The sequence below is a fragment of the Octopus sinensis genome, linkage group LG3 (assembly GCF_006345805.1).
Source record: "Octopus sinensis linkage group LG3, ASM634580v1, whole genome shotgun sequence".
Taxonomy (NCBI): Eukaryota; Metazoa; Mollusca; class Cephalopoda; order Octopoda; family Octopodidae; genus Octopus; species Octopus sinensis.
This window is the reverse complement of record NC_042999.1, coordinates 125,385,006-125,410,893: the sequence shown is the minus strand read 5'-3', so window position 1 is coordinate 125,410,893 and position 25,888 is coordinate 125,385,006. Positions and strand designations below refer to the sequence as shown.

At 34.9% G+C, this 25,888-nt stretch overlaps 2 protein-coding genes across 3 annotated transcripts in view; one reads left to right on the top strand and one right to left on the bottom strand.

Annotated features, from left to right (window-relative positions):
• Positions 1 to 3,354, bottom strand: part of LOC115209339 (integrin-linked kinase-associated serine/threonine phosphatase 2C) — a 21,989-nt gene extending 18,635 nt beyond the window's left edge. The window contains exon 1 of the mRNA XM_029777702.2: positions 3,218 to 3,354. Within this exon, the coding sequence (XP_029633562.1) occupies positions 3,218 to 3,248 (31 nt within the window). The 5' untranslated portion in view covers positions 3,249 to 3,354. The remainder of the gene's footprint in view (positions 1 to 3,217) is intronic.
• LOC115209338 (CDK5 regulatory subunit-associated protein 3) lies at positions 3,286 to 25,888 on the top strand. Of its 2 annotated transcripts, none has more exons than XM_029777701.2 (15): positions 3,286 to 3,415; positions 7,201 to 7,282; positions 8,318 to 8,449; positions 9,169 to 9,272; positions 10,781 to 10,829; positions 11,329 to 11,417; positions 13,196 to 13,285; positions 15,191 to 15,327; positions 16,432 to 16,594; positions 18,610 to 18,708; positions 19,304 to 19,379; positions 20,836 to 20,921; positions 22,446 to 22,648; positions 23,913 to 24,084; positions 25,726 to 25,888. In XM_029777701.2, exons 2-15 carry the CDS (start codon positions 7,222 to 7,224, stop codon positions 25,795 to 25,797), a joined length of 1,533 nt encoding a protein of 510 aa, XP_029633561.1. In that variant the 5' UTR covers positions 3,286 to 3,415; positions 7,201 to 7,221; the 3' UTR covers positions 25,798 to 25,888. The 2 variants fall into 2 exon arrangements, with proteins under 2 accessions (XP_029633561.1, XP_036357157.1); XM_036501264.1 differs by lacking the exon at positions 3,286 to 3,415 and adding an exon at positions 4,234 to 4,256.

The following is a 25,888-nucleotide window of genomic DNA, read 5'->3' as shown; positions in this document are numbered from 1 at the left end:
AACGTGCTTGTGAATAAATAAGTAAAAGCAAACTATATTTCTATCTTTTGTGCTTATCATTTATGCAGCACAAAGAGTAAACACTTAGAGTAAACATCTATTGTATATTATACAATGTTGGTAACATAAAGATTATCTTAAAACGAAAGTTCAAAAGAAAGAAAAAAAAAGAGAAAAACAAACAAAATGCACTACTTATATATACACACACACACACACATATATATAGTCATGTTGTTTGTTTGCTAATAAGTTGATCTTAGTTTATGTACATTGAATAATTGCGCTGTGGTTCTGCCTTCATTAGATACGATTTTTATGTTTTTATGGTCATGGCTATGTCATTAAAATGGCATAGTTTCGGTTGTAGTAGCACAGATTTCCGTCGATTTCCGTAAAAAAATTTTATTTTTTTACATAAGTAATGAGAGCGAAAGAGACTAAGAGGAAGCGATTTTACGACGAGAAGGTTTCACTTTGAAGTCGGCCTGTGTGTGTTTGATGGGGTGTGGGAGACAGACAGTATGTTGTGTAAGTGAAGTGCTTCTGTTAGTGTGTGTGAAGAGACAGACATTTGAACAGTGCATAGCAGCCAATCCTGACAGTAAGGTTTTCTGGAAATATGTGCACTCAAAGCAGAGACCTCACTCTCCAGTGGGCCCTCTTCGCAACCCTCACACAAACCAGATCACTGACGACCCCAAGGAATGCGCAGAACTCATTGCCGAGTGCTATGCAAACATATTCACTGTTGAAAGTCAAGATGTACCATCTTCACCATCACTAACAGCAAACTCCATAACAACTATGGAATTTACACCTGCAATGCTGCGACGTCACCTTCAAAATAAGCGCAACTATGCCTCCCCTGGTCTCGATGGAGTTACATACCTGCTTCTCAAACGTGGCAGGCACTTCCTTTTACACCAGCTTTCTATTTTCTTCCAGTACTGTCTCAACAATGGTGCTACTACTCCGGAGCAGTGGAAAACTGCCAGTGTCATTCCTCTGTTCAAAAAGGGCGACCGCACATCACCTGTCAACTATCGCCCAGTCAGTCTCACTAGCTGTATTGCAAAACTGATGGAATCGTGTGTCAGAGAAACACTCTGGAACTTCTGGAGCTCTCACAGTCTCATCCGACCCTCACAATATGGATTTGTCCCTAACTCCAGCTGCAGTGACCAGCTTGTCGAGTTCCTTGAGGACATTACTCAGATTACTGACAGTGGCTCATGGGTGGATGTTGTCTACCTTGACTTTGCTAAGGCTTTCAACTCTGTGCCACACAAAAGGCTTATGGTGAAACTCTCTGCAATGGGTGTGGGGGATGACCTTTTTAACTGGTTGAAATCCTTCATCCTCAGCCGAAAGGAGGTTGTCACAGTTCTAGGACAGCACTCTACACCATATGAGATGTCATCGGGTGTACCACAGGGATCTGTCCTTGGTCCCCTCTTGTTTGTGGCATACATTAACGACATAGATGCCAATTTAAAGAATGCCACAGTATTGAAATATGCAGACGACATCAAGCTGTACCTTGAAATCAAGAGGACAGATCCTGATGTCTACAACTCTTTCCTGCAATCAGACCTAGACACAATGCAGCAATGGATCACAGACTGGCAACTGAAACTGGCTGTGGACAAGTGTACCACCATGCATTTTGGGAGAAAAAACCCTGCGTTCACATACTCCCTCCACAACACTGATATCAAGAAATCCTCTTGCGAGCGTGACCTAGGCATCACTGTCAGCAGTGATTTGCGTTGGACAAAGCATATCTCTAAGATTGTCAGGAAGGCCGAGGGTGTCTTGGCATCACTCAGCAGGTCTTTTGTTAGCCGCTCTCCAGCCATCTATTTAAAACTGTATACAGCTATGGTACGACCACACTTGGAATTTGCATCATCAGTTTGGAACCCCTATCTTGCACAGAACATTGACCTCCTGGAATCTGTCCAGAGACGTGCAACCAAACGCATACCCTCCATCAGACACCTACCATATTCTGAGCGCCTTGTTTCCCTGGGCATGGATTCACTGAAGCTCCGGCGTCTGGCGACGGACTTGGTAAACACCCACAAAGTTATCAACCACCTCACCAACAACAACACTGAACACCTTTTTGATCTCCATGTGTCTAACACACGTGGACATGCCTACAAAGTCAGAAAACAATACAGCTCTCATGACTTTCGGAAACATTTTTTCACGCTCAGAGTTGCTGAAGCATGGAATAAACTGCCTGCGTCAGTTGTTGACTGCCATGACACTGCATCTTTTAAGGCCCTCATGCTTTCCGAAATCCGCCGAAACTACACCTGATTATATATACACTTTAGATGAGTTGTAGTGCACCTGAGCACTGTACACAATTATTATTATTATTATTATTATTATTATACACATACACCGAGTAAAAAATTACTATGAATCGGCCATACATACATACATACACACACACACATAGATACATACACACACACACATACATACACACACACACACATACTTACACACACACACACACACACATAGATACATACACACACACACACATACATGCAGACATACATATACACATACACCGAGTATGCGAAACTTCGCCATTAAAATATTTTAAAAAGGAATCTTGGATAATATGAATGATTTACATTTGGTTATTTTTTGTTTAGCTTTTCATTGGATCCGCTTACTTCGTCAACATCGTGTTTGTTCTTCACTAGAGTTTGGTAAGCAATTATATAGCTATAGGAAAAAAAAAAACTTTCTGCGTATTATGATATCTTGTGAAGGTATAATGTAGTCTGTATCTGAGTTGAATCAATTATTTCCTTTTTCGTAAAGGAAATCTTTACTATTACGACAAAATTGTTTCGTCCCAGGTCGCTACAGATAGCACAGATATATTATGAATTGCGTTCCAGGTGTGACAATCTCAACTTTTCTCGATATAGTGTTTTACATGACACGCTGTCGTTTTTTAAAAAGATAAATAAATGTGATCTGAAGGAGATTGTGCTGCAATTTCTAATAGGTCAAATAACCACGTAGAGGCTTCTTCATTGATTCATTTCTAAACTAAGATGTAAATCAAATTTCATTAGGTAAATTACATATATATTAAGTAACGTAAAGTATTTATACTTCATAACACGAGAAAGAACGAATATAATAGATATTTTAACAGTTCAATAAAAATTCATATCACCTGGCTCCGGTAAATCTCCGAAAAGATCCATTTGAAGACTGAGAGATAAGGAGAATCAAGGAAAGATAATTCATGTTGTGTTAAGGGAAATAATTCAGTCTGCTTAGCAATCGGCGGTCCTGATGGCGATGTATTGTTGATGTTAGGATACACTACATAAAATTTACTGAAATTTCACATCTATTCTTGCTGTATAAGGTCTGTTTCTTTTGTTATAATTTACTAACGGTTTTTAAAATAAGCATATCGGATAAAACAGCATTATTTTGTTGAAAGAAACCCGGCATAAAATCGTCATGATTATAAATTGTTTACTCTTCAGTTACAACGTGTCAATTTATTTTAAAACAATGTAATATAGTTGTTATAAACTTTGTTTAGACAAGAGATTGAAATTATTTCAACAAATATGCAAAGTAAGGTATATCAGACGATTTTAACTTGATGAATGCTGTTATTTTTATTTCTAAAATATCCCATATGTTGGTTGATTATATCAGATTGTGATTATTTTGAACAATGAAAGCATAAGCAGAAGAAACCAATTATATTTATATTGGTAAATGACACGAAGTTTGTAGGATATTAATTTTAATTATTATCAACTATTACAACTATAGTATTTTGCGTTGTTAAAGTTAACGTTCTAAATATTCTTTTTTGTTGTTGAATTTACCGAATGTATGATTGTTGTTTATTTTCTATTATAATTCCATTCTCGTCTTAGATCTCTTCTGCATCTTCTGCTCAACACCCAGTTTAACTCTCTAGGTGCCAGGTTTTTAATTTTATTTAAAAGTTACCATTGTTTAAATGATGCAAATGAATTATTTAGAAATCAAACTTTGGCACATATGTGAGAGAATTTCCGATCCACTATGATCTATTTTCGATTCTATATTCTATTTCCGTATCTTACAACATTAACGTGCTAATATTTGGGGGTTGTGTTAAGAAATAAAAAATTAATAAAGAAAAAAAACCCTGCAGTCTACCCGATGATAATATACGAAACGGTAGCCCAGTCACTTAAACACTGGTAAGCTACTGTTTTTAATAAAATGATTATGGATGTGGGGCACAATGAGTAATATTTACTGTATTTTTTACTTTGAGGAAAAAAGTTTTTTTTTTACAATTGTTCACTACCTTACAAAAACCATATCGGGTAAGAAAGTGACCTTCTCTAAATGCATTAAAAACATTTCAGAAAATTATCCTCATTCTCTTTGAGTATACAAAAGACATTTAGGTGGAGCAAAATAAGACGAAATAAGGTAAATTTGTCTCTTCAATTCTCCAGAATTACATTTGAGAAAAGGCTCATACAGATTACTATCCATCCTTATGCATCATAAAGATCAGAAATGCAAAAAAAAAAAAATGAGGGTCATGGAAAATGACACATGATAATTAATAAATGATACGCGAATAAATCTAAAAACTCAGCATAAAATATTCTCTATAGCTTCTTTATGGTCTTCTGGGATGGCTCTCTTCCAGATATGTAAATACATCACGCAACTGAGGCAAGGAATTATTTGAATTAGTCATTACTCATTTTACCCCACTCCAGACATATTTTTTTCTAAATTGAAAATTATCAAATTAGTTATTAGTGTAGGAAATAGATTGAGTTGGAATCCAACAGAGAAAAGAATATCGATTGTTAAACATAAAAAATTATCCAGATATTTTATTAGCTAACTGAATTTCTTGGGGAAATTTTGGGGGAGGGGGCCAGTCGATTAGATCGACCCCAGTACATGACTGGTACTTAATTTATTGACCCCCAAAAGGATGAAAGGCAAAGTCGACCTCAGAGATACATTTATTTATGTTTATTATCTAAACATTATTCTAACTACAAAATTGGGTCAAAATTGAAAAATTTCTTGGGGAAAAAGTACCTGCCACCTGACAACTTCAGCAACAACTTTGCTGACCAATTTGTACTCCCCAAAACGATAATGCAACTGTACAAAATGACGATGCAATATTTTCAATGTAATGGTTTTAAACAAGTAGGAAGAAAGTGACAAGAAATCAAAGATTATTCATTTTGCCCCACCCTTATTGAAGATAACATTAACTTATCTCTGGCATTTCTAATTTATTTTATTCTAAAAAATGTTATAGATTGTGATGTAGCTGTTAGTATATATTAGTCGACCATATGAAAGAACTTGATCAGTTAATGTGCCTCAGTCATTATTTAAATTCACAACAGTAAATTTGAAACTTCAAACAACTGTTTTAACTGAGTATTGTAATTCTCCAACATTATCAGACACAGTCTTATGGCCATACGACTGTATCTGACATTGAACTGGTATCACCACAGGAAAGCATGCAGCATACAAACAACACCATGTCAGCATAACAGTGTGCTATATATTCTTTTCTACTCTAGGCACAAGGCTTGAAAATTTGGGGGAGGGGGCCAGTCAATTAGATCAACCCCAGTACATGACTGGTACTTAATTTATTGACCCCCAAAAGGATGAAAAGCAAAGTTGACCTCAGAGATACATTTATATATTAATAAGAGAATACTATTATCTAAATATTATTCTAACCACAAAATGTAATTTGCTTAGTCATTATCTTTATGGCTTCTGAATTCCCTTTGTGATCCTACAACTCTTATATGGGGATTTTATTTTTAATAAAATGCTGTGAGTGTAAATGGGATTTAGTATTGGTAGTGTGGGAGGTGTTAGTGATTGAATAGTTGCAACAATGGTAATTGGAGAAATTGGTATTCTTAACCTGTTAGAAACATTACTACAGGGGATCACATGATCATCTGGCAGCTCTGTAGGAGATGCTGGTGATATTATTGACCCATTGATAACATTATTGTGATTTGTAAATATGCTTGGAGTAGGATATTTAGGAGCTATTTGTTCAACTGATGTCAATTGAACTATTTCATATTCAAGTATAATCTAGACCCTGTTTCTGGCATTTGGATGTAATGTCCATCTATAGAAAATTTCATTATATTGTTTTTGAATTAACTATTTGTTCAACCTCATGGAGAGAGTTTATTACTATTCACAGTCGTATATTAAGTAATTTTTCAGCTGGAGATAACTTACTTGCACTAGTTTACTGTAATTATAGATAAGAATCTTTATCAAATACTCCTCAAACTTTCTAATAACTTTTTAATGCAGGCTTGGTTGTTTGCACAGCTGTTTCTACTATATCATTAGATTTTGATTTACATTAGATTGCATTTACACTGAACGATTGCACTGATGAAGCCACGGACATTTGAATTATGTAAGTAATTCTTTTGTTAAAGGCCGAAACCGAGGTATGCAATTAATTCTGTTTTTTATATAAATTTTCATCTGTCCTGCCCGCCAAATTTGGTTCTGGTGTTCGCTGAATTTTTCCTCTAGAGAACTTTCTTTGTAGTTTGATCGTTGATGATCTATTTCTAGCATACGGCCAACTACCTAGCAGTCTTGCCCTGCCAATATACACACATATATATATATATATACACACACACACACACATTATATATATACATGCATATAAAATTAGTGTACATTTAAACACATAAAAGGTGCCTTGACAGGACACCTAGCATGCTAGAAGGACCAGTCAAAATCCAAACCACAGTTAAGGGTAATTTTGAAGAGAATGAAAAATAAAAACATTTATCATATTTTGTTACCAGACCATATGATGGTTATTTTACTAAAACATGTAAATACCTCAAAATTCCTGAATAGTTTCAAAATTTATTAAAATACCTAAACAGTGTAAGAAATTAAATATTTGGTTATGAAAGAGCTGAATTATGTTTTCAATTTCTAAGAGTTGGATTGTTATATCATAATTAGTTCCTTCTGTTTTGTGAATTTGCTGGTTTTGAAATTTTCAATTGAATATTTTTTTTATTCATTTTTATTTATTTGTCTTTATTTTATTTTTAATTTATTTGTTTTTCTATTTAATTATAGTCTTTTTGAAGAGTTGACACCATGGCTCACGAAGTTAATTATGAAAACCTTCCAATTGACATACATTATAACAAACTTACAGGTATGAGAAAAATTACCTTTTAACTGACTTCCTTTGTGCTATTGTTATGAAGTTTTCATTTTAGAAAGATGTTTATGAAACTCTTGTCATCCTCCCTGCAACTTTTAAAGTCAGACTTCATCAACAAGAAGATTATATATAGTCTCTTGAAGTCTTCCGCTGCCCTTATTCTTTTCTTACAGATATCAACCCAAAGAAGTTCAAACTGAACATCATCAACACAAATTTGGAAGTATTTGAAAAGGTCATAGGTTCCCTCTATCCAACCCCTTAAGCGTTGATACATCTAGGTATTTTAAGGGGCTGGGCATGAATTTAGGGATTAAATAGGGTTGAAATGTTTTAGAATTCACTTTTAAGCTATTTCTATTTACCTAATAATATTCAGTAAATATGAATGTCAAAACTCTTATTTCAGTTGCCTCCCCCCACCCACACACACACATTGGTGACAGAAAGGGAATCTAGCCATAAAATATCTGCCTTGACAAATTCCATCTGATTCATGCAAGCATGGAAAAATGAATGTTAAATGATGCATGATGTGTGTCTCCATATGTTTTTACATTTACATCACTTGGGTAACAGTGATGTTTGTTTATGTTCTACATAAACAATCTGTTTTGCAGCTTGGCAGTTTGACATGCAAGAACCTAGTGGAGTAAAGTACCTTACCTGAAAACAACTAAGTGTTGGCATCAGCTGGAAGAATACTAAATTAACCCTTTAGCATTCACATTTATTCTGTCAAAAGTAATGCTTATTTATTCACATTATTTTGAATTAATCATGCATTATCTTATAGCTTTGAGATTATGATGAGATAACTGTTAATTTTTAGAATGATATTGTAGGGTTGGTGTGAGAGGTTAGACCTGATAAGTTTAAATGCTAAAGGGTTAAGAAGTCTTTTCTTGCCCGTGCTAGTGTGGAAAGGGAAATGCTGTAACATTCTTGTGTAAGGCATCATCCACGCATTCTTCAATATATATATTACTCTACATCCAGTTCATTGAATTTTTTTGTTATTTGTAGATTGGTTGATAAACCGAAGACATTGTCAGCAGAACTGGCCAGCATCAGCTTTGGTAGTTCGAGACAAGATTAACCAAGCACTTAAGACTTTGCCAGATGTTAACGAAGTTGTTGACATTATGAAAAATTCAAGTAAGTAAATTTCATATTGTTTTGGAATTTTTATTTTTTTGAGTGCTAAAAGCTCATAAATGTTTAGGGTCAAAATGTGCAGGCTGTTCGGGTTAAATTGAACACTCAGCTGATTTGTTTTGGATGGTCCAATACAGTTGGAATCAAAACATCAAACTTTGCTGCTAACTCACATGTAGTTTGAAATGTATCCACTTCCACTACAGTTTCCAGCTCATCATTATCCACCTTGGTCTCAGGTCTACCATGGGCATGATTTTCAAGAGTGAAGTCACCAGACTGGAACTTCTCAAACCATTGATGTACAGTGCGCTCATTCACCACATCTTCACGAAACACCTCATTGATGTTTCAAGCTGTCTGGGATGCATTGATTCTATGATGGAACTCAGATTCATAAACAACATGAATTTTTAATCTATCTATGGGTTCACAAAAATTGATTTTACAAGAGAAAACTCACAATATAATCAGATACCATGAACTGCATTTTGAAGAGTGATGATGTAACTCTTCAATGTTGTAAAACAAAGAACCATCAACTTGGTGCATAAGAAAATTGGACATTTTATTCTTAATGACCTAATAATCACGATAATTTTCATTGAAGTAATATTCCAGGAAATTAATTTCTTTCATAAATGTTTAATCAGGATCAATTATATATTAAATGTTTTTTCTCTTTATTTCTTTCTTGGTGACATTTGTAATATTACAAGAAATCACTTACTTCCATGTGAAGGAAATAATGTCATTATTGTCTCAAGACTCAGAGTCAGGAAAGAAGAACATCCTAGGACAATATTCAAATGAATTAACTAAGGTGATTTTTAAAAAATTTCATTTTGATAGTGTTGTTTTAAAGATGACAGAAAGCAGAATTGCTAGTGAAGTGAACTTAGTACCATACTGTATTTAGTTATGTTCTGTGTTGAAATCCCAACATTGTTGACTTACACATTTAATTTTCTTCAGGATCATCATCATCATCATCATTGTTGTTGTTTTAGCATCCACTTTTCCATACTTGTTTGGATCAGACAGAATTTGTAGAGGTGGATTTTCTACAGCGGGATGTTTTTCGTGTTACCAACCCCCACCTGTTCCCAAGGTAGTATTTCCCTGTCACCAGACATGTTTTCATGGAAGTTTGGTAATGACAGATACCACTTGCCTTGCTGTTAAGGCAAAGGGATAGTAAAACACACACACACACGTGCATGCATGTGCATCTGCATGCAATGGGCTTCTTTCAGTTTCTATCTACTAAATCCACTCACAAGGCTTTGGTTGGCCTTGGGCTTTAAAAGAAGACACTTTCTCTTGGTGTCACACAGTGGGACTGAACACATAACCAATGTGGCTGGGAAGCAAACTTTTTACCACAAAAGTCAATTATATAGTTGCTCTCTCTCTACAAATTTGTGATCTTGTATCAATATTAGAAACACTTGAAAGGCAGCCAGCTCGCAGAATCGTTAGCATGCTGGGCGAAATGCTTTTTGGTATTTCGTCTATCTTTATGTTCTGAGAGTGACTTGCTTTTCATCCTTTTAGGGACAATAAAATAAGTACCAGTTGATCACTGTGGTTGTTGAAATTGACTTAGCCCCTCCCCGAAATAGCTGGCCTTGTGCCAAGAATTTGAAACTAATATTAGAAATACTTATTGTTATTGTGTTGTCACTTTATTATGTTGTTGCAGTTATTGTTGTTTAGGTCAGCCTTATGACTAAAGGTATTTAAGTCATGACAATCTCATTTTCTTGCTGCCACTTTATGGAGCATTTTTTTGTGATTTTTTAAATGAAACTTGTGGTTTATATCCCACCACGAAACTAAATCCAATATATCATTAACACTTATTTTTATTGATTTCTAAAGGCATTAAAGTCAAACTTGATTCTGGTGGGATTTGAACCTTTAAAAAAAAAAAAGACATTTATACTTTGATCACTGTTAATATTATTGTTCTTGTTATTTAACCTTAAATAACATGCGTCCAGCAGTGATCAGCCTGTTTTTTTAAAGGCATATAGAAGTACATTATTTTGTATGCCTTTCCCTTTCCTTAAGGAGAAAGGGTATGAGTTAAGGGAAATTTGACTGCAATTTCTAGCAGGTTGAGCAAATATGTTGCCTGATTTTCTCTTCTTTGTTTTTTTGTTATTACTGTTACATTGCAATAGTTTGTTTTTGCCTTTCATCCCTCCAGTTATGTTAAAATAGCTATCAGCTTCATACTGTGACTCTTTCAATTGTCTATACTTTTCTCTATGTGTAACCTGTCTCAATCTGAGAAGTTACTATTATTATTTATTTTGCTTTTAGGCATGGTCAGAAATTTTAAATTTATATGAAAAGAATAACTTATATTTAGGTAAGTTGAACAGTAACACCTCGCTATTTATTAATATTTTTGTGTTTCATAAAATTTTTAATAATGTCTCAAATTCAAGGATTCTTGCAGGATACTATTTTTATAGAAATTGTACTGACTTCATAGAAAGTTTGCTAAATCATTGTTAGAATGTAGCTCCGTAGTGCAGTCAGTTAGCATGTGGAGCTGCTAGCTGAAAGGTTGGTGGTTCAAGCCCACCCAGGGATGTAGTGTGTTTTCATTATGTCCAACCCATGCTGGCCTGGAAAACAACATTAAAAGGTGATGATAATTATCTTATTTGCATAATTTATGCTTTATCTTTCTTAAATCTTTTGATTAAAAACAAACCTTTTCAGTATTTTGTAATTTTTAAAATGAAAAATAGAAACAAAAACTTTCAGTTCCTTAAAATTAATAATTGTTGATTTTATAAGCAATTTATTTGCTTATGTTGATAATTGATACTATATTCTTTTTTTTTTTAATATTTAACCAGCTGAATCAGGCCAAATCATGTCCAGAAATGTAAATTATGAAATTCCAGATTTGAAACGTCAAATTGCCAGATGTCAACAGATTGAAAAGGTTATCCATTTATCTATTACCTCTCTAATTATCAATAATATTATGGTGAGCTGGCAGAATCATTAGCGTGTTGGCCAAAATGCTTAGTTGCATTTCTTCTGGATCTTTATATTCTGTGTTCAAATCCCACTAAAAGCAATTTTTTGCTTTTCATCCTTTCAGGGTTGATAAAATAAAGTACCAGTCAAACACTAGGGTTGATTGCATCAACTAACACTCTCTCCTCAAAATTGCTGGCCTTGTGCAAAAATTAGAAATAATTGTTATAGTTATTATTTTAAAAGTTTTTAATTTATTTTTTGACCCATTAGCATGTAAACTGGCCATATCTGGCCCAAATTTTCTACCTGTTTTATGTTCATACTGGCCCAATTTGGCCTCTCACGCCTACTTTACAATGTCATTCTAGAAATAAACAATCATGTCTATGAAATTTTGTATGATTAATTCCAAACAATATGAAGAAATAAACATTCTTTAAAGTGGATGAAACTTGTGGAAGAGGGAGATCCAGGAAGACATGGGACAAAGTATTGAAGACCTATCTCAAGCCACTGAGCCATACAAAGGTGATGCCAGAGGGCTGAGTTAACTGGTGCCTTGCTGTATAAGTAAACCCATCTGCCACAGCAGAATTGATACTGGAGCTGGTGCCACATTAAAAGCACTGGTGGCACATTAAAAGCACTGGTGTTACATTAAAAGCACATGTGTTACATTAAAAGCACATGTGTTGGTGCCATATAAAAAGCACCCAATACACTATGGAGTGGTTGGTATTAGGAAGGGCATCTAGCTGTAGCAACCATGTGAGAACAGACAATAGAGCCTGGTGCAGTTCCTGGCCTTACAAGCTCCAGGCAAACCATCCAACCCATGCCAGCATGGAAAACAGATATTAAATGATGATGATGATGAAGCGAAGGAGAGGAATCTGAATACTAAATCGTTAAATTATTTCATAAAATAAAGAAAATCCTTATTGCTTGAAAGGATAGAATTTCAGGCTACCAAGCCATGATTTGTGGCTTTATATTCACAACATGCATCTTCTTCAATTCACTTAACTCTTTTTCTTTACCCACAAACTCTATAATATGCCTGCAGCATGTCTAAGTCCATGACTCATGAGTTTGTAGGCCTGTTATCTTAACTTTTCATGTCTTATGTAAATGACTGGACTTTACTCTTTTTTCCAAGTTCAAATCCTGCTTGTATTGACTTGGCCTTTTATTCCATTAGTGAGCTGAGAGACTTGTAACAACATATTGGGTGGGAATTCAATTGGCTATGGTCTGTCTCTCACAAAAGAATTCCAATTATTCCAATATGTATATGTGTGTAGCTTAGTGATTAGGATGTTGCACTTACAATTGTAAGATAGTGGTTTCAATTCCCAGACCAGCAGTGTATTACATCATTTGATAGACTGGTCGACACAATGGTGCACTGTATTTATGTATATACAGTGATATACATACATATGTATGTACATACATATATACATACATATGTACATACACTCATACATGTGTGTGTATATGGATGAATGAAATGTTTAATTATTTTTATACCAATTTTTTTTCATAGTGCAATATCAAATATTTGTAAAATGCAATAAACTTCTTTGAAATGAGAAGCATTGGAGTCTGATATTTTGACCTGGTCTCATCTTCAAAAGCTATGATATAACATTATATTTGTTTTATATGTTGATATAATTGAAATAACTGATGGGAAAATTATCTGTACTGTTTACAATTTCTTTCGTTTAATAGGATTGTTTTAAAAAGGAATCAGACAACACTAGCAAAGCTGCAGATTATAAACACAAATACCAGAATAGTTGCAAAAAGTATGGTATCAAAGTAAGATTTATATTTTATTTTACATTTCTTTTTTGTATTAAATATAATTGTTTTATGTTTATATCAAATCTTCCTATTATTTCTCAAATCTTCAAAGCAACAAGAGGTTTTGTAGTTTGGAACTGTTTGTGTGACAGAATAAAAAGTGACATTGAAAGACTAAATATTTTCAGTCATTTAAAAAGTTGTTGGTCTGTGGAGGATGGTTTAGGCATCCAGTTAGAATGTTGGCCTATCTACTTGGCCAGTAAGGTAGCATCATTCAAAAACTACAACAATGCGAGGAAGTGTATTGTGACCAATGAAGTATAATACCATCTAGCAATGTGGTCAGTACAGTGATACAGTGATATAAATACATATTTATTTTAAGAGTAGTGAAGGCACATGGTTTACTGGTTAGGGCATTTAGCTCATGATCATAAAGGTGTGAACTTGATTCCAGGCAGTGCATTGTCTCCTAGAGCAAGACACTTTAAGACCAGCCTTGTCACATTCCGTGTCATACTGGATCCTCCTCCTCCTCCTCCTCCACCACCTTTTGAATCTGGGTTTTGTCTCCATTAACGGGGGAAGGGGGGGCAGATCTACCTCAATGCCATCGCAATCACCCTCGCCATCTTGCCCGGTTTTGGGTATCCTCCCTTAACCCTACCAATCGCCTCTGCTTTCGCTGTCCATTCACCCCAAACTCAAGCACCCTCTTCAGAACATGCTCCTCATCCCTCCTCAACACATGCTCATACAACTGCACTCCATTCACCTTTGTCAGCCATTCTACTGATTCCTTCAACCCCAGCATCCTCATCAAGTCCTCAGTCCTCCTCTTATCAAACAGCCTCACGCCACACATTTCTCTCACCATTACTCTCTCAGTCCTTCTCAAAATTGCCATCTCTCTCTCTCTCAAACACCATTTTTCACTCCCATACAGCATTGCAGCTCTCACACAACTCCTACAGACCTTTCCTTTCAACTTCAATGAGAACCTTTTCCCATATAACAACGCTCCACATTCCCTGAACTTCACCCAGCCAAGTCTCGCTCTTGCTGTCACAGCTGCTTCACATCCACCACTTACACCTTCCCTTTCTCCCAAATAACAAAACCCTCTCACAGTCTCTACCTTGTCGCATAGTGTTTCCACTGACTTCGCCAGCCCTCCAGTTCCTTTCTCACATCTCCCACAAACAAACTCTCTTGCCAGTCTTGTTGGTCTGTGGAGGATGGTTTAGGCATCCAAGTAGAATGTTGGCCTACCTGCTTGGTCAGTAAGGTAGCATCATTCTCCCTGAGAATTACATTAAGGGTACACATATCTGTAGAGTGCTCAGCCACTTGCATGTTAATTTCATGAGCAGGCTGTTCTGTTGATTGGATCAACTGGACCACTCATCGTTGTAACAGATGGGGTGCCTGTGTATTTTAAGAGTAGCAAACATCTATATCTAAGGCCTCTGTTGGTTAGTGGATCTATGTATCATATCTCATTGCTGAGCTGTCTACCTGTGTTACCATAGGACTACTCTATTAAAGTTGACTTGGAACTGCTTAGCAACATTAACACTCCTGCTTTCATCTTTATTAAAACCACTTCCATCAATTGCACTGACAGCATCGCCATCACTGCAATTCTTTACCAAATCCATTACTAACCACCACTAGTTTTAGCCCTACCACTAACTCCATCACTATCACTATTAGCATCTTTACTGAGACCAATATTACCACCACCACTTTACTAAAACCATTACTATCACCATTTCCTTCACTACCACCACCATCACCATCCACTTCACCAAGATCATTACTGTCATCATCTCTATTAATATTACTACCACCAGTTTAATTTTTACTTTAGCTCACCAACTGTATTAATTGTTATATCTAATTTTTTACTTGCAGGGTGATAAAATCAAGGTGGAGTTGTTTGAATTGGCGAAAGAATTACCACAGTTATTATGTGATTTGACAAATGCTGTCAAATCACTCAACCCAGTTGTTGACTACTATGGGAATTTTATTGATTTCATTGTTGAAAGGTCAGTAATTTAAACTAACATATAGGGAAATGTTTTTAATGACCCTCTCATGTCCCTTAATTTGTATTTAACTTCTTACAGACAAGACTCTGCTACACTACAATGCCAATCAACAAAGAAGCCACTACATGGCTATGTAATCTATCAGAAGTACAACCAAATCTCCCTCAAACCACACTTTAATTCTTAAAAACACAGACAGCATTGGATGAATATAGTCATAGATTAATTATTTCTGCTAAGCAGCAGACAGGATGGTCACTTCTGAAATACCTTTGATTTTAGGCCTGCTCAATTGGAGCCTAACCAGGGCTAAACAATGACCAATACTGTATATTGGAATGCACAGTATAATCCACAGCCAGCCCTGAGTATTAAATATCTGGTTTGTGGGTCATATATAATTAATTAAATTGATTGACTACCAAAGTGTCATAGGTTTGCTTGAGTAAGACTGACAGCCTTTCACCCATCTTTATGTTCAGAATTCAGATTCTGTCAAGGTTGACTTTGCCTTTCATGCTTTTCAGGGTCAATAAAATAAATACCAGTTGAACACTGGAGTCAATCCAATTGACTTACTCCCTCCCTGAAATTGCTGGTCTTGTGCCAAAATTCGAAATCAATATACTCCAGGCCTAGTTATGGTTTATAAGAAAAACACATTTTTTAAATGGTTATTTTAATATTAGACACACGAAAAAGATACAAGTGGCCTGAGGCTATAGTAGAAAACACTTGCCTTGAAGCAAACGGTGAAATGTTTTATAAAAGGCTTTATTTTTGTATGTTGTTGTTGAGTCTCAGATTATTTTTTTATTATGAAAGTCTTAAACAAGGCGAGAAGCCACTTTGTGTAAGGGATTATGAAGATGGAAACTTAGTAAGACTTATGATCAAATGCATTCCAGCTGTGATCACATCTCTTTTTTTCATACATAGTATATCTCAGACTACAATATCCAATGTGTCCTTCCCTTTGAGGTGATAAGATGTGATTTGAGAATAATTTGGTTGCTATTTATTGTAACTTAAGTGACAAGGTAGTGGCTTCCAAATTCTTTTTGGCACCATAATGTACAGCTGTTTCTTTTCTCTTTGTAGAAATGACTTCTCTGGAGATTCTCTACCTATGGTGAAGTTTATCATCAACAAAGGCAACTGCAGTATGTATGAATGGAGAACAGGTCAACCACCCATCACTATAATAGATGAGCATCAGCTAACCATTGAGGAACAAAATGACAAATGTGCCCAAGATGATAGTGTAAATAATTTAAAGTCTGTCGCATGTAAATTGGAATATATATATATATATTCTTTTATTTGTTTCAGTCATTAGATGCAGCCATGCTAGGGCATCGCCTTGAAGGATTTTAGTCAAATGAATCAGCCCTAGTACTTTATAATTTTTTTTTAAAGCCTGGTACTTATTCTAGCAGTCTCTTTTGCCAAACCATTAAGTTACAGGAATATTAACACTCTGACACCGGTTGTCAAGTGTTAGTGGGGGGCAGACACATACACAAACAACACATTAAATTATTTACATATATATGCATATATAATGGGCATCTTTCAGTTTCTGTCTACCAAATCCACTCATAAAGCTTTGGTTGGCCTGAGGCTATAGTAGAAAACACTTGCCTAAAGTGCCACACAGTAGGACTAAACTTGGAACCATGTGGCTGGAAGGCAAGCTTCTTACCACACAGCTACTGATCAAACAGATTCCAAAGAGGCTGGTGTTGTTGTTTTGCATTGAAAAGACATATTAATTAGTAAAATCAATAAAAATAGTAAAGTATAGTTGCCATGGGGAATGGGAGATCCAATGTTTTGAGCAAGGTCCTTCCTCAGAAAAAGTTGAAAGGAGAGAAATTAATGAGAGTCAGCAGAGTTTTTTTAAAAATCTAAGTTACAAAACTCTTTTGTCTCTTTTATTTTTCTCCCTTATTTTCTCCTTTCAACTTTTCCCTTGAAGAAGGACTCTGTCTGAAACATTGGATTTTCCATTCCTTATGGCAATTTCACTTTACTCTTTTTTATCTTTCATCTTTTGTTTGTTTCGGTCATTAGACAGCAGCCATGCTGAGGCATTGCCTTGAAGAATTTTTAGTTGAATGAATCAACCCCCTATACTTATTTTTTAAGCCTTGTACTTATTCTATCAGTCTATGTAACCAAACTGCTAAGTTACAGGGGCATAAACACATCAACACAGGTTGCCAAGTGGTATTGGAGGACACACACACGCACAAACAATTATTTTATTTTGTCGTGTTTGCTTTTTCATTGTCCTGTACGTTCATTAGCTATTATCAGTGACTTTCTATTGCTGGCGCCACCAAAAGTGAACAATATCCGCATTAAAGGTGCGAAATTGTAAGGATGTTTTGGATGTTGACTGATGAGGAATTAGCTACGAATTTTCTGTTAGTTGTTTCTGTGAAATTTTTTAAATACACATATATGTGTGTGTGACAGGCTTCTTCCAGTTTCTGTCTGCTATACCCACTCCCAAGGCTTTGGTTAGCCTGAGGTTATAGTAGAAGACACTTGTCCAAGGTGCCATGCAGTGGGACTGAACCTGGAGTTATGGGGTAGGGGGCCAAGATTCTTACCATCCACTTTTCTGTGCTTTCAAGGGTCAGGTGGAGTTTATTGAGGTAGATCTTCCTATGCCCCATAGTTAGGCATGCTTTTGCACAATATAACAGTAATACTCATTTACAACTATCATGCAATGTCAAGGCAAGGTAACACTCACTCACTCTCTCTCTCTCTCACTCACTCTCACACTCTCTCTAAACTTCTTTTATTTTCTGTCCGCCAAACCTACTCATAAAGGTTTGGTTGGTCCTGGATTACAGTAGGTTGAGGAGCAAAATTTTCAGCCATACACCCATATATATTCACGCACACACACATGTGCACATACACCATACGTGGCTGTGTGGTTTAGAAGCTTGTTTCCCAACCATATGGTTTCATGTTCACTCCCACTGTTAGCACCTTGCATAAGTGCCTTCTGCTATAGTGCCATACCAACCAAAGCCTTGTGAGTGGATTTGGTTGAAGGAAACTGTATTTTCTTTTTACCCAAACCCAGGAACTTTTTTGTACCCCTTCATATTATAGCTATTTACAGTTAGCAAAACTAAACTAGTGAGAATTCAATGTATACATTGCAGGCCTTCTTGAATGTAGATAACTGGGAGAATATTTATTTATACATTTGTCTGGGTTTTAATATTCTTTGATTTATTTCTCATATTTTAGATTGATTGGGGAAATATTGAAGAAAGCAATGAAGTTAATTTTGAAGATATTGATTTTGATATGTCCCAGATAACTGTAGAATCTTCTGAAAATAATGAGGTAGGATTATGTCTTCTTTTATTTTCATTTTCTGATCTTTACTGAGTCTGCCATCTGTTGAGATTTTTTATTTATACCAAGTAAAAATTATCTCAACTAGTTTGAAGAAAGTTCTTCGATTTTAAGCTATTTCACATAATTTCAAATTTTTTTGTTTTATATTGTTTTTACTGCTTACTATAAACTGCTTGATTCTTAAGTAGGAGATACCTTGTCTTATGGGCAACATTTTTTTTAAAACTTCAGAGCCTTAATATTTCAAAAAATACATTTAACCCTTTAGTATTCAGATTACTCTGTCAAAAATAATGCTTATTTATTCACATTGTTTTGAATTAATCATGCAGTATCTTGTAGGTTCAAGATTTTGATGATTGATTGTTTATTTCCAGAATGACATTGTAAGGTAGGTGTGAGATACCAGATCTGGTTGGTTTGAATACAAAACAAGTAGAATATTCGGACCAGATATGGCTGGTTTAAAAGCTAAAAGGTTAACACCATTAAGTCACCTTTGCTTGTTATGTTTAAATAAATAATTGTGAAACATGACTAATTCATAATTTTTTTTCTATTTTTCAATTAACTTTAACAGACAAATGGTGGAATAGATTGGGGAGATGACACAGAAACCACTGATAAGACATCTAAAGAACCTGCTAAAATTAAAGGTTTGTATTCCCTTTGTTTACATTTATCATCCCTAATCTTTGTCTCTAGTCCTGAATGCTTTCTTAATAGTCACCCATTGTATCTATTACACTGTGTAACACAATTTTTGTCCTTGGGTAGCAACTGATATTTCCTATTTGCTTACCCTTAGAAAGTATGAATAATGGCTAATATTTCCTTCAAACTATACTTTTGTTACATTTATTCAAACTCAAAAGAATCCCTCTTAACACATGGCTATGATGCTTTCCTAATGCTCCTGCTCATGATCAGAGAGGCACATATTATCAGCCATGAAGAGACATGCTCAGGTGGTTAAGATCAAGCAACTGGCAAGCAAATCTGTGGTATTGAGCAGAATATTTGCTATAATGATATTTCTGCTTCAGCAACTCAGTGCTGAATCTGTCTGAAATGTAATGGAAAATGAGTCAGTTTCAATACATTGATGTCCAGGTCACAAAAGCAAAGTTTGAAGGGAATAGTAGAGTAGTAGTCATTTCCTTTGATTTCTAGATAGAAGCAAATAGGAAATAACACTTACTGACCAAAGACAATAAATAAATAAATGAAAAAAATAAAAATTTCGTTATACAGTCTAATTATTAAAGGCAGATTTACAATATTCATTTTTGAAAGATGTTCATCTTGGAAGTACATTTCACAGGGGAATGGTTTCCCTTTGATCCTTTTAACACCCCATTCCTAAAATCACCCCTAGTTCTATGATTCAAACTTCCTGTTTTCAAGTGATCTAAATTGAAACCTTCCAGTAAGATTCCATGGTAATGTATGTTCCAAACATCAAGTCATCAAGGACAAAGTTATTTTATTAGATTTTTCATTGTTTTTAAAATGTAACTGACAGAAAGGCAGTGTATTTCAACAGAGAAATACAGTAACAAAAGGCTCAAAGCCATGAAAGTAATTGAGTAGCTTAAAAAATGGTCCTTTCAAGTTAGATATATAAGTGTGTTTCTCTGTGGTTTATTGAACTGTTGCAAAATTTGAAACCTTTTAAGTTAATTGTTCTGCTTAAGTGAAACATGTCACACACACTCTCTCTCTCTCACACACACACATGCCTGCATAAGGTTGCTCATCCTGCTAGAAATAGCAACCAAATCCCATCTTAAGTAAAGAAGGACATTCTGGACAATGAAATTCTTAACGTACAATAAGATGGATGTTTTTGATCATAAGTCTGCTTGATCTTGGCTTACAAGGGTCTAAATAATAACATCATTACATACAGATGAACATACCTGCACATGCACGCACGCACATACACACACACTTGTAAAGTAATGATAAATTAAAGTAGGAGGATTAGGTTAGTTATTTCCTCAGTTCTCACCATATCTATAGGGTAGTGGAGGTGAGGGTGAAAGAATATTGGTTTGGCATTATAGGTAAGAACACAGACTTTCAAGCTTAACTGTTTCATTAATTTAGAACGTGGAGTAGCCCGAGGTAATGATGCCCTCACAGTTCTTGAGGCCCTGGATACAAGAAATTTGTTGATGGAAGACTTGATGGAGGTAAAAGTATTGTTTGTACTGTCTTTATATTTAACCCTTTTACATTCATATTACTCTGACAAATTTAACACTTATTAATTCATTGTTTTGAATTAATCATGCAATATCTTAAAGCTTTGAGATTTTAATGATGTGTTTGTTTATTTTTAGAATAACATTGCAGGGTAAGTGTGAGAGGCCAGTTGTGGCTGGTTTGGCCATAAAACAGAGAGAACATTTTAGTCAGATATGGCTGGTTTAAATGCTAAAGGTTTAAACAGTTCTTAGTCTAATGAATACAATTAATTTTTTAATTTGAAAATTTGTGTAGGAATATATAGAGCCACTCATTTCTGCTGACTGCATATGTTTATTGATAAAATTTCTGTAGAAAACTAGTTGCAGATATTTCAAAATAATTTAGATATGTGCTAATTAAACTAATTTAGAAAATTTCTAGTTGATTGGAGTTTTACTTCCAAGAGACAAACAACTGGTTGAAATTAGATAAACAGTCTTTCAGATTATCTGAAAAATCTATTCATTGTATTTATTCAATGGATACCAACAGTACAAAAGAGACTGAAACAATAAAGATTTTTTTCTTTTTGAAATGGCTTAGGATATTTTTAAAATGAAAAGTAGACATACTATAGGTGCAGGCATGTTTGTGTGGATAAGAAACTTGCTTTGCAGCTAAATGGTTTTAGGTTCAATCCAACTTTGTAGCACCTTGGGCAAGTGTCTTCTACTATAGCTCTAGGCTGACCAGTGACTTGTGAGTGAATTTGTTAGATGGAAACTGTGTAGAAGCCTATCATATGTATGTATGTCTGTGTGTCTTTGTATTTGTGTGTGGCTTCCCCACCACTATTTGACAACTGGTGTTGGTTTGCTTATGTCCTTGTAACTTAGCAGATTTGCCAAAAGAGACCAACAGACTTAAAAAGAATAAGTACTGGGGTTGATTTGTTCAATTAAACCCTTCAATGTGGTGCCCCAGCATGGTCGCAGTCCAATGACTGAAACAAGTAAAAGATAAAAGGTGATCAATTGAATGGTCCTTATTATATTATTAGCATGTTTTATCTATTTTCGATGTATGAAAGGCAGTGTGAAGCTTGGTGAAATCAAAACTCATAAATTAAAAGTACTGAGCTTGATACCATAGAAATCTATGTCTCTTGCATCAGTGTCATTAAGCCAACACTGATGATTTAGGGAATGAGAAGTAGCAGTGAGTCAACTAGTATGATGCTAAGCTTCAGATGTGATTATATCAATTCTGTGTTATCGATCTATCCAACTCTTATCAGAATGGAAAAAAGAAACATCATTATCATCCTCCTTTAATGTCCACTTTTCATGCTGGCATAAGTTGGATGGTTTGACCACAGCTAGTAAGCAGGAGAGCTGCACCAGTTCCAGTATGAGAAGGAAAAATGTACATTGAAATAATGCCGCTGATTTGAAATCATTACTCTTGAAATAATTACCTTGTCAGTCTATGTAATGTACCGTATATGAATATATGTATTTCCACAGCTGGAATTTTTTCTCAACCAACGCTTAAATGAACTCCGAGAGCCTGTGAATACCCTAAGTATGAGTCAGTTTGAAAATGCATCACAGGATATCCTTCTGTCACCTGAAGATATCTCTTCAATGATAAATCTAGTAAAAACAGCCTGGGACCTCTTTGCTTTAGAACACACGAAGCATTTATTGCAAATTAAACGATCTCCAAAGTAAGGACATGCTTTCTTTTTGTTGTTTCATTCTGTACATTCTATGCTAACATTCATCATCATCATCATACATCCATTTTCTATGTTGACATGGGTTGGACATTATATATAATATATATATATATATATATTATATATATATATATATATATATATATACACACACACACACACATATTTAATCAAACTTTAATCTTGAAATTTGTATTTTTATCTCTGTTAGTTTCCTATAATTAGATGCTAAAACCATATATTAAGTTAGCTAACGACAAAGATTCATTTCACCTAAAAGGTATTTCTTTAGAATAAAAATATTCACCATATTGCCTGAAAACTCTATCTGCTCTCAAGTGAAAAAGTAAATAGAGACAATTCGACATATGGTAGAGTTATCTACCTTATGTAAAATCGCCCGTTGTGATGTTACATAATAGGTTCTGCTTAAGATGGTGAAAAAAATTTGTGGATGGTGTAAATATCAGGACAATATTCTGTAGTTCTGTATGTCACAGAAACTTCAGCAAGGTAAAAATTATCTAAGAAATTCAATCAACAAAAATATAGTTATAATATCATGTGTTTGTTGTATAAGAGTGTGGAGTTAGTATCAAAATTGAAGGACATTGATAATCTTTAATTAGAAAAAAAAACAAGTCAGGAACAGTGGAATATATATGGAGAAAATGTTTCTAGGTTTTAGAGAATATCCTAAAAGATTTTGATTACACAATCCAGATATCATCTTCATCTTGTTATATTGGTGGAAGTTGTACAACTGTGAAATAGGAAGTATATCTATTTTTATTCTCATTCGCCTGTTCATATAAATTAATTTCAAGTTTTGGCACAAGGCCGGCATTTTTTAATGTGGGAGCAAGTCAATTACATCAACCCTGGTACTCAACAAGGTATTTATTTTATCAATCCTGAAAGCATGAAAGGCAAAGTTGACATCAGCGGAATCTGAACTGAAATGAAGATAGATGAAATGCCGCTAAGCATTTCACCCAGCATGCTAATGATTCTGCCACCTCATTGCCTTACATTCATATAAATTGGGATATAGATTGGATTATTACACCAATATTCCACCTCTTAGGCTCTTGTCACTTTTATGTGCTTAGTGTTTTTACTTCCTGCTCTACTTGATCTTTGATAGTGCCAGCTTATCCCTGTGTCAATCATTCTTCCAACAGTACTCGTTATATTTAGTCTAAGTTTATAAAAGTAGCTGAGGAATAAACAATGTTTCATTATTTTTCAGGTATGTTGAAAGATTGGAAGAGAGTTTACGACAAAACCTGATTCTGGCAGATAAGATGGTCTTTCAAGAAAAGGAAATGGCAAGGAGAAGACAAGAAGCTCAAAGAGAAGAAGGAGAGCTACAACCAAAACTTGATGCCTTACGGAGTGAAACAAAAGAGCTTAAAAAACAGGTAAGGATTAGAATATTAGTATACAGTTTATATATGCAGCTTATATCATCTACATACATTACACAGGCATGGCTATTGGTAACAAAGTTTACTTCATAACCACATGGTTTAAGGTCTATCCCACTGTATGTCGCCTTGAGTAAGTGTCTTCTACTATAGCCTCCTTGGACTGACCAATATTTTGGGAGTAAAAATTGGTAAATGAAAACTGTACTGAAACCTGTTATATATGTGATGTAGTGTGTGTGTGTGTGTGTGTGTGTTTGTTGCTATGGAGAGGGTTGATCTTGCAGAAAGCTATAGTGTCTGACTTCTTGGTTTGACCTGGACTAAGGATCTCTTTTGGAACAAATATGTTCAGCTTATTGCCATGTCATCTGCTAAGAAGGTTGGATCTTTTTTCCATGCTCACAAATTTCTAATGCCTGAAAATAGCTTGAATCCCTATAAGGCCACCATTCAACCTTACATTGAATATTACTGTCATTTTTGGGCTGGTGCCTCCTCTGGTAACCTTAATAACTTGCTTGATCAAAATCAGAATTGTGTTGTTAACATGGTCAGTCCTCTTCTTTTTGCTAGGTTGGAGTCTTTGGCTCATCATCGAAATGTATCTTCGTTGTATCTTTTCTATAAGTATTTCAGTGATCATTGCTCTGATGGTATTTCTCACCTGGTACCCTCTGTCAGGACCTTTAAACTTGTTACCTGCCTCTTGTTACTTTCCAGTCATATCATTTCTTATTTCTTTATTGCCCACAAGAGGCTAAACATAGAGGGGGACAAACAAGGACAGACAAAGGGATTAAGTCGATTATATCGACCCCAGTTCATAACTGGTACTTAATTTATTGACCCTGAAAGGATGAAAGGCAAAGTCGACCTCGGCAGAATTCAAACTCAGAACATAACGGCAGACGAAATACTGCTAAGCATTTCACCCAGCATGTCAACGTTTCTGCCAGCTCACCGCCTTCCAGTCATATCATTTCTTTATCAGGTTTCCTATTAAACATAATTCCTTTAATTCTAATAGCTTCTTTCCTCCAACTACTGTTCTCTGGAACTTACTACCATTGTTTTATTTTCTTCAGCCCTATGATATTCATTTCTTTAAGCTTTCTATTGATCAACATCTTTTGAATATGTAGGCCTCTTCTTTTTTTTTCTTGTATCTTTTGTTTGTTTTGTAGTCTCTTAAGCTATAGTGGTTGCAAGCCTTGTTTGGGACAAATTAATTAAAAAACAAAACAAAAAAACACATGCATGTATGTGTGTGTGCATGTTCATTTTTGTGTGTCTTCACATGACACCATTTGGGTAGTGACGATGTTTGGCTGTTTCAGTATGTGAAGACAAGTCAAATAAAAGTACCTAACTTGAAATATGGGTAAGATTAGCAACAGTAAGGATGCCCAGCCATAGGATACTGCTTCAATAATTCTTGTCCAACACATACCAGCATGGAAAAATAAATTAACAATGTTATTAAAACTCCAAATTTACACCATATGTGAAAGTCAAAGATAAATTCAAGTTAATAAAATGAATAACAGTTTCTGAACATATTCTTTTTGTTATGAAGATGAAATTATTTTAGAGATGAGAGAAAATACTAAATATGCTTTCTTTTCTTTTCAGATTGAAGGTGAAGTGTCCAAGAAATACAAAAACAGAGTTGTCAACATTATAGGAGAAATTAATGTTATTTGAGAACAATCAAAGCTGTTGTTATGATCATTGTTTTTCTGAGAGAGGATATTCTCTTAAATGACCAATTAAATATTATATTAACAACTTAAAA